This window comes from Nicotiana tomentosiformis, chromosome 11, assembly GCF_000390325.3.
Source record: "Nicotiana tomentosiformis chromosome 11, ASM39032v3, whole genome shotgun sequence".
In the NCBI taxonomy this organism is placed as follows: domain Eukaryota; kingdom Viridiplantae; phylum Streptophyta; class Magnoliopsida; order Solanales; family Solanaceae; genus Nicotiana; species Nicotiana tomentosiformis.
The window spans coordinates 52,621,155-52,631,145 of record NC_090822.1 but is presented as its reverse complement, the minus strand read 5'-3'; the positions used below and the strand labels follow the sequence as shown (position 1 = coordinate 52,631,145).

Genomic DNA, 9,991 nt, shown 5'->3' with positions numbered 1-9,991 from the left:
TTCTCTATTGTTATATTTCGGCTTGCCTAGCCGGTGTGTTAGGCGACATCACGACGGGTTGGAATTTTGGGTCGTGACAGCTTGCACTGAATATAATAAATCATTGCAAGAAAAATAATTTTGTGGTAAAATTTAAACTTGTATATTTGATTATTGACTAATTTGTTTATTACAAGAAAAGCTCAATCTAATCATTTGGCTCGGGCACAACACGCGCCGAACGTAACTAGTTATTGAAATGAAAGAAAATATTTTTTCTACAACAGGGAAAAAAAGTACTCATTTTGTGAAAAAGAAAATACTTTTTCTACATTATGAAAATAAAGTATTTATTTTATTGAAATGAAAGAAAATACTTTCTTTACATCATAAAAAAAATATTCATTTTGTTGAAACGAAAAAAAATACTTTATCTACAACATTAAAAGAAGGTACTCTAAATAAGATTTCTATTTAGGAATGGGGTGGGGGTTCGGGGGTAGGAGATAGGTTGGGGTGGGTGGAAAGTTCTAATTTTACTACTTTTTTATTATTCTGATCTTTGTTAGTATTATAAGATGAACAACTATCAAATAAAATTCTAAATCCAAATTGGAAAAGAAATCATTTGGCATGAATTGACATTTATTCTAAAACATAAGATAATTTTTATATATGCATGTCTATCAGTTGAGAATATTGCAAAGATTTGAGTCAATTTGGGCAGGTTGGATTACAACCCATTGTTTAGCTCATCTTGACCCAACACATCTTAACCCAAGTGAATTTTGGGTAGGATTAGACAATGACATATTTAATGAGTCAGTCATCTTGACCAGCCCAAATACAACTCAAACAGGCCATTTGCCACCCCTAAGTATGTAGAGATTTTACATGGATGGTCTCTTTTTAAAAATTATTCTCATAAATAAAAGCATTTTTTGTTTATTTCAAAAACAACAATTGTTTTTACCTTTTTAGTAGCATTGAAAAATCAAGTAGTTGTTTAAAATTTTAACAGACTCACAAATTAAGGGATAGTTTTGATCAGTATTACCTTCCAACTAATTTAAAGCTTTAACTAAATAAGGGATCTAATAGCTATCTTGCGTCCGCCACCCTATTTTTCCGATGTGTTGCGTCCTTATTTTCCATGTATCTTGTGATTATCTTTCTAAATATGTTAGTCTTATTCCTTCACATCTCATTTTTCTATGACCTGGACTTCTTCCAGTTAGTCACTAGAACATCAAAAAGCATTTTTCATATTTTTACTCAGCCAAATTATGAATGGTATCTCAATTTTATTCTTCTTGTATTTCTTCTTGTTCTTCGAAAAAGAACTTCATTTCACTTTTTCCTTACAATTTTCCTGATCATCATTTTGCTATTAAAGGTATAATGTGCGGATATACAATTATAACATTCGAATTATATATATACTTGGTATAATATTCTATATACATATTACATATATACTTGGTATAATATAGTTGGTACCGTTTTCCATTATTTTTTGGTTTATTTATCCTTGTATATTATTAATATAAATTTGGTATTAATATAGAAACAAAATATGTCACATAAACTGTTTATGTACGACTATTATGCTAAATATATCTACATGTATATACATGGTTTGTCTTTTAAAATACACGAATTATAATGTATATATATCACATATATACATTATTTATCACCAAATATATGTATTTTACTTTTTGGATATACATGATTTATATGGTAAATAAATAAATTTATAAATAGTATAATATATCCTACACAAAAATAGAGAAAATAGCAGATTTTATACATAATAAGTATAATTTTGCTAGGATTACATTGTATAAAAGAGTCTATGTATGGAAAGAAAAAAATCATTATGGATTGGATTGGTTTCCAACAAAAAAATAGGAAGATATTACCATTTAAATATGTTATGGAAGAATGATTCACAACGGAAAAATAGGAAATATATTAAATATGCTACGACCGTGTCTATTTACAAGAGCTTGATTCACGTTGGATATATATTATTCCATATTTGAACTGAAACGAAATTGCTAGACGTATAAATATTTTACTGCTACTACTTGTTAATCATTAGCTCATGCTAAGCATCCGTGATATATCTTTAAAAGCATGCTAATAATGAATACTAGGGGAGAACTGTGGATGAGCATGTAAGTCATACATTTCTAAGCTCCTAGGGGCTAGGGCTAAGTTAAAGGTAACCCAACCTCCATTAAGTGCCAGGTTCTAACAAAAAAGGGTATTGGACCTTAGTTTATTTTAACCATACAAACAAACAATTAAATGAGCAGGACTAGTGCTCCCTTGAGAATAACATAAGCAACAATATTTAGGTAAAGGAAACCAAAAAGAACGTCAAAACAATGAGTGAAGTGGCTTAGTCAAAATAGTTGTGCGAAAATCTGGGCACTGGTGAATGCTCGCACAATGATGAAGATTTGCACTCTTTGGATTATATGGATTGACAAGCACAGTGACTTTACATGGCTAGTTTTTATTCAATCTTTTTTACTACTTTAGTAGCTCAATAATTGGACAAGAGTGGGTTGCTCTAGTGGTGAGCACCCTCACTTCCATCCAAAAGGTTGTGAGTTCGAGTCACCCCAAGAGCAAGGTGGGAGTTCTTGGAGGGAGGGAGCCGAGGATCTATCGGAAACAGCCTCTCTACCTCAGGGTAGGGGTAAGGTCGGCGTACACACTACCCTCCCCAGACTCTACTAGTGGGATTATACTGGATTGTTGTTGTTGTTGGTAGTAGTTCAATTACACTATTTTGTTTTTGTTTTCTATATATATAAAAACTAGCCCTAGGCACCTTGCCTAGTGGATTTGATAAACAAAAAAAAAAAAGTGGCTTAGTCATGAATTAGTTTAGATGCTCCTATCTAATACGATCGGGAACATTCCGTAAATGAACAAAAGTATTGTTGCATATAAAAGTGCTATATTCAGCTCCTGGAAATTGGATCAGCAAAGATTTGCCAACATACAAAAAGACTTAGTGGCTACATTAATCTTTAAACGGTTTGAAGTAGGCTTGACAATTCACTTTCAAGTCTTGTTGTTTATAGTCTTGACCAAAATGCTATATACTCTGAAGTTATAGCATTTTGCTCTGACATTTCATCACGCCTACTCAAGACTTTGGCAGAACATAGTAAGCAGGTTCTTCCGAAATCTACTGGAAAGTGCACCTCGTAAAGCCTTACCGTTTTGCTTAAGAACCTTGTTAATTAATGACTGCTCTGCCATTAGAATCCACAAACCATGATACACCATTTACCTTTTTTTTTCTTAAATGGAGATCAGCCATAACATTTTGTGGAACAAGAATCACAAGTTCAGTAAAGAGTACACCTAAACACTTTGCTGTAAACAAGAGAATCTTACAAGAACAGAGACAAAAAAAAAAAGCAAATAGACTGGTGGAAGATGGAAATACAAACTGTCCTTATCCACCTTATTCTCATTTCAGTTTACAGACAGATCGTAGAAAACACTAAATTGAATAGGTAAGAACTTCAAATATTTACAAGTGTTCACCACAATGACAGATTGTTGGAGATCAAGCTTCAACTCTAATAAGAACTTTAGTGCCTGAAGAAGGAAACAGAATAAAGAAGAAAAATCTAAGAACCACAAGACCTTTTGTTGTACAAAAACCACAAGCTCAGTTAAAAACAATAAAGGTAAACTCGAACTCTTTGCTGAACACAAATAAGAACGGAGACACGAAGAGCAAATCAACTGGTGGAAAGATTGGAAATACAAATCTGAGACTTGTTCCACGTTATTCTCATTAGTTTACAGACAACGACAAAAAACATTTAAAATGAACACTGAGCGTCAGATATTTCCAAGTGTGCACTTTCACCACAGTAACAGATTCATTTCAAATAGCTCGAATGATATTCACCAAATGTTGTCTTCCAATTTGCTGCAACAGATAGATGGTACTTCCTAAAAAATATTGTAGTTTGTTCACTTTTGAAAAAACTCAGTCATTGGTAAACATTCTGTTTGCTCAGGAGCAGCCAAGCATGTTAGTTTGCTCGAATCACATCTATTCTTCAGAAATAAATTTTTGGCCTAGCATCGATATATTGACACAGATACCAACTTAGAATATGTTACCTATGGAGAAATGCAATTTAATTACTGCACTAAAGTTGAATTTCATAACCGCCAGCTTCATCATATTTCAGTTCTTTCTTGTCTAGAAACTTAAGCTGGTTTTGAAAGGTTTATGAACTGAAGTATTGGGGCGGGATGGGGATATTGATGAAGATGTCACACATCGTATTGGGGCGGAATGGATGAAATGGAGACTCGCTTTCGGTGTTTTGTGTGACAAGAAGATGCCACCGAAACTTAAAGGTAAGTTCTACAGAATGATGGTCAGGCCAACGATGTTGTATGGGGCTGAATGTTGGTCAGTCAAGATCGCTCATGTCCAGAAGATGAAGGTAGCAGAGATGAGGATGTTGAGATGGATGTGCGGGCACACCAGGTTAGATAGGATAAGAATTGAGGTTATTCGCGACAAGGTGGGTGTGGCCCCTATTGAGGACAAGATGCGGGAAGCACGGCTTAGGTGGTTTGGTCATGTGACGAGGAAGAGGACAGACGCCCCGGTGAGGAGGTGTGAGAGGTTGACATTGGAGGGCCTACGAAGAGGTAGAGGTAGGCCAAAGAAGAGATGGGGAGAGGTGATTAGGCAAGACATGGCGCAGCTTCAGTTGACCGAGGACATGACCCTTGATAAAAAAGTATTGATGTCGAGGATTAGGGTAGTAGAGTAGGTAGTATAGAGTGTTCATAACAGTAATATTTCCACGCAGTAGGGCTGGCAAGTGGGCCGGTCCCGGGCCTAAACGGGCCAAGTGGGCCGGTCCAAACGGTCACGGGCCGGTTCCAAATGGGCCCGGGCCAAATGGGCCCGGGCCAAATGGGCTTTTTGTAGGGACCGGCCCGGGACCGGGACCGTTTGGTCCCGGGCTAAACGGTCCCGGCCCGCGGGCTAAACGGGCTAAGTGGGCCCAACATATTTTTTTTTTTTAAAAAAAAATTAAATAGATATTAGAGACAAAAGGATGTTAAAAAAAATATCGAAGACAATGCTTTATAAATTTTATTATAGAATTGTGACCTAAATTTTAATATTCAATATTTAATATCGAATATATATAGTATATAAGATGTATATATAGTATATATATATATAAGCTATATTCGATAAGCTATATATACATCTTATATACTATATATAAGATGTATATATTGTATAGTATATATATTAAATGTATATATATATATATATATATATATATATATATATATATATATATATATAAGATGTATATATAGTATATATATATAAGTAATAAGCTATATTTATATATATACATTTAATATATACATCTTATATATAGTATATAAGATATATATATAGTATAGTATAGTATAGTATATATATTAAATGTATAATATACGAATATATATCGATCTCAATATGTATGTATATATATATATATATATATATATATATAAATCGATATAAGTAATAAGTTATATTCGATAAGCTATATATACATTTTATATACTATATATAAGATGTATATATAGTATAGTATAATATAGTATAGTATATATATTAAATGTATTATATATATATATAAATCGATATAAATAATAACCTATATTCGATAAACTATATATACATCTTATATACTATATATAAGATGTATATATAGTATAGTATATATATTAAATGTATAATATATATGTATATATATATATATATATTTCTTATCAAAAAAAAATATATTGATATAGAAGAAAATTAGAGAGAGATTGTGATAGATTGATAATTTTGTAAGAAAAAATGAAAGAATGATGGGGTATTTATAGTTGAAAATAGGGAAAAAGTGTAATTATAAAAAGTTTGGTATTAAAAAAAAGTTGGGGGGGTTAAATGGCTATTTTTGACAGCCCAACGACTATATTGTTTTTTTTTTTAAAAATAAAAAAATTTAGCCGTTGGGACCGTTTGGCCCATTAAGGTACCGGGCCGGTCCCGGGCTCTAGCGGGCTAAACGGTCCCGGGCCTGATGGGTCCAAATCATAGGACCGGCCCACGAGACCGGCCCAGACCCACTAAAACCGGGCCAAACGGTCCTGGCCCGTTTAGCCCGTTTGGCCCGCGGTCCCGGGCCGGTCCCAGACTGCGCCGGTCCAGGGCCTGGACCGGCCCACTTGCCACCCTTAGCACGCAGTCTCGCTTTCTATTGGTAATACGTTTTTATGATTAACCGTTGTTTTCTTTCATTATTGATCACCTTACTATCTTGTTGTTTTTATTCTGCTTTTATATGACTTTTTGGTATTGTCCCTTCTTGTCTATATTTTTCATTAATGTAGTGCTCATGCTTTCCTGAGCCGAGGGTCTATTGGAAACAACCTCTGTATCCTCACAAGGTAGGGGTAAGGTCTGCGTACACACTACCCTCCCCAGACCCCACAGTGTGGGATAATACTGGGTATGTTGTTATGAACTGAAGTACCACTAATAGGTACATGATTTATCTATAGGCAGTAATAAAAACATTCCAAGAATGTACGCATTCCATTTAATTCCAATGACAAAAGAACCTTACCCCACAGAAGAGCACCCTCTCTTCAAATGTGAGAATATAACAAACATAAAACTGGAAGGATCTTTTATTGTTCTTTTAATTACCGTGGTGTCAACGCTAGTATAGGCGCACCTCAAATATTCCACCTGGTAAAACAACTGAAGGATCTTTAGTACAGTTACACAAGTATTGGTGTCTCTTGTACTTCAGACACAGAATTTTAGTTTGAATGCATACAAATAAAATACAGCAATGGCACTATTGTTCCCATAAAAGGAAAAATAGTTCTTACCATCTGTTGTAGAAGAGAAAGGAAGAGATGGCTACGATATCTCGCCAGCACTTGGAAACAAGAAAGATGTTCAGGTACAGTTGAGAAAAACAGTGGGAGGCACTGACTGGTTTAATTTAGATATGGGCTTTTGTGAGGCATATGAAGTTTGACCAAACACAAAAGACTACACCACCATGAGACAGGAATTTTGGCAGGCCAAAACATGCTTACTTACATTCCCACTTGAGATGTTACTTACTCCTCCAGATTCTACATTCAATATCCACATCATTGACAGTCTTAAATAGAACTAACAGATCTGACTGGAAACGATTTTTCAAAAGTCAATATACAAAATATAAAGAGTCATTAAGTAATATAAAGACATTCTTAATTGTACCTTTGCAGAAGTATGTTTCAATCTTCAAATGCTCAAGGCCATTTTCTAAATAAGAAACTAAAAGAAACACAGAAATTGGGTAGTAGTGATGCTTACAGTGAATGGAGGAAGTCATCCAAAGAGAGCTAATCCTCATCCCATCTGCCACTGCATCCACATAATTTTTCGCAGATCAGAGTTCAAAGTATTATTTTCAGTTATCTTTAAGTATTTAGACTTGGCATGGAAAGCATCAATCTCAAAAGAAAGGATTTTGGACTAATGATAGAGGAACCTTAAACTGTGAATACTGTTTTTAACTAATATGAGAAGTAGCTGCGATGCAAAATGATAAGTATATAATAGAGAGAACGGTCACCAGTAATCAATAAAACAAGGAGAATACCTTAAGAACTGCTTCTCCTTTGTTCGTAATCGTTGATTGTTTGGCGGAAGCTTCCATTTGTGCACGTGCTGCTCTTCCTGCAGCAGATTTTTCAAATTCTTCTTGCCTGTAAATGTTGGGATTATTCAAGCCATCAAGTTACGTAGAAGATCTAGTAATTAAATCAGTAGTGGCAATCTGACAATGTCAGGAGAAGCTGCATAATTAGAATGCAAAGTTATGAATTCATCAATATAAGAAGTTCAAATCGCAAGAGTGAGATATTATATGCTTGTACTTAGGATGAGACCAGTGCCCCTTGTCCCATTTAAGTATCTTTCCTGCCGTGGGTGGTCAGTTGATATGAGGCTGACTTTATATGTACCGCCCGGTGCATGTTTGAGTTTCAATCTTTCATTGAGGTTATACAGATATCGATCTCTTTGTGCAAACTACAAACTTCACATGGTTAGTAATTAGCACTCCCTCCGTCCCAATTTATGTGGCGGTATTTGACTTGACACAGAGTTTAAGAAAGAAAGAAAAACTTTTAAAACTTGTGATGCAAAAGAAGCTAGATACTTGTGTGGCTATAAATCATCTCATTAAGGGTAAAGTAGGAAGTTTAATGTTAAATTGTTTCTAAATAAGGAAGTACGACATTCTTTTGGGACAGACTAAAAAGGAAAGTATGACATATAAATTGGGACAGACGGAGTAGTTACTAAGAGATTGTACTGATTTGGCAGCTAATAGGTACTATATGCCTAAAAGAGCTCTATGTATGACTAAAAGCTTCAACTTTCCTTCAGCTCGGGCCTTACTAGTATTGTGTTTGGAAACATGCGAAAGGGGAGGGAGATGACTGCTTTTAACGTCCTGCTAAGATTTAACAATTGTTTACTCGAAACACGGCTTCTGCACACAAGTTTTGTATGCTTGTAGTGGGAGTAGAATGAATTTACACTTTCTCTTTCCTCTCTAACTCAACGTTTGTCTACCCCCCAATCCTCCTCTCATTCGTTCGTCTGCTCCTGATGAATAATCCAGCTTTGTAAGACATATTATTAGTTCTCTCCTCCTTCATAAGATAGAATACATCATCCCAAATCCCTTCTTGGGCACTCAATTGATGAATGAAATCATACCTCTAAAATTTCACAAAGACTAAAAACCAATCATCAAGTACTATTGATTGCTTCAGAGAGAGCAACAGAAAATGCATGAAGATCTGTCAAGATATATGAGCAACCAGCGAGCATTTTTGTGGATAGTACGAATTCAAGAAACAAACATCCTTCATGACTGCAATTTAATTCCTTTTTTGATCATTGAATTTGATGCGGGGCAACTTTTATTATTATGTCTCAAGTCCCTAAGCAAGTTTCTTTATGAAATACCCATCCTTAATGAGTACACGTGCTAATGTTTTAAGTCCATGAGCAAATTTCTTGTTCATAGCAGATTGAATTGTGGTCAAGCCATCAATTGAATAATAATGGAATTACAACAACTGTAAAAAAATTCAGTAACGCAAAGAGAGAAAATGTGGATACATCAATCAACTGCGACTCAACAGATAAGGAAACAAATTTAAAGGGGCAAAGACTATATATTATTATGGTGGGTAACAAGTTAAGGGTAAGCAAAAGAAATGCCTTTTTTGGGCGGCTTCAGCAGCTCTGGCACGAGCTTCTTCGGAGGCAATTCGTTCTTCCTCTCTCCGCTGCTCTCTTTTGCTTCCTCCGTCGAAGCAATCGAAGCAACCCATCTTCTTCTTCTTCTCTTGACTTTTCTCAATTTATTCCTTTTTTCATTTCTATTTTGACTTTATAGTTTTGGGGAAATGGGTCAACCTCAAAATACACGCACTATGTCTCCTGCTATTAATCTGACTCATCTTAAGCTCCTTGGACACACAAACAAATAAAAATTATAAGTGCTAACATGGAACATTTATAGACAATTTTTAATATAATCTTTTTTTTTAAAAAAAATAAAGAAACACAAAGTATTTGGAATTTTGGATAGTTTTATCTTTTAATAAGAAAATCTGTTCTACCACCAAAAAGTTTTGTTTTTTGTTTGAAGTAGTCCCAAAACAGTTTTTGTTTTGTTTTTTTTTTTTTTAACTAACAAACCCTTTCGAAGAAACATTCTAAAGTCCAAACGAACACCCTCAGAAGTTGGTAGGTTTATTTTATTTATTTTTTGGAAAAGAAAATTATGACCAGTCACCAAACGCAGAAGAAATGAGAAGAAACGATTAGGTGGCTTTTGGACAACTTTCTATAAACCGTTTTTCA

General features: G+C 34.6%; 1 protein-coding gene across 2 annotated transcripts; it reads right to left on the bottom strand.

Annotated features, from left to right (window-relative positions):
• Positions 1-3,352: 3,352 nt before the first annotated feature.
• Positions 3,353-9,583, bottom strand: LOC104110511 (spindle assembly checkpoint component MAD1). Of its 2 annotated transcripts, none has more exons than XM_009620026.4 (4): positions 9,344-9,583; positions 7,707-7,812; positions 7,418-7,468; positions 3,353-3,609 (listed from the first exon to the last, which is right to left on the bottom strand). In XM_009620026.4, exons 1-3 carry the CDS (start codon positions 9,454-9,456, stop codon positions 7,454-7,456), a joined length of 234 nt encoding a protein of 77 aa, XP_009618321.1. In that variant the 5' UTR covers positions 9,457-9,583; the 3' UTR covers positions 3,353-3,609; positions 7,418-7,453. The 2 variants fall into 2 exon arrangements, with proteins under 2 accessions (XP_009618321.1, XP_009618323.1); XM_009620028.4 differs by having other exon boundaries at positions 3,503-3,949; positions 9,344-9,554.
• Between the last annotated feature and the right edge of the window lie 408 nt (positions 9,584-9,991).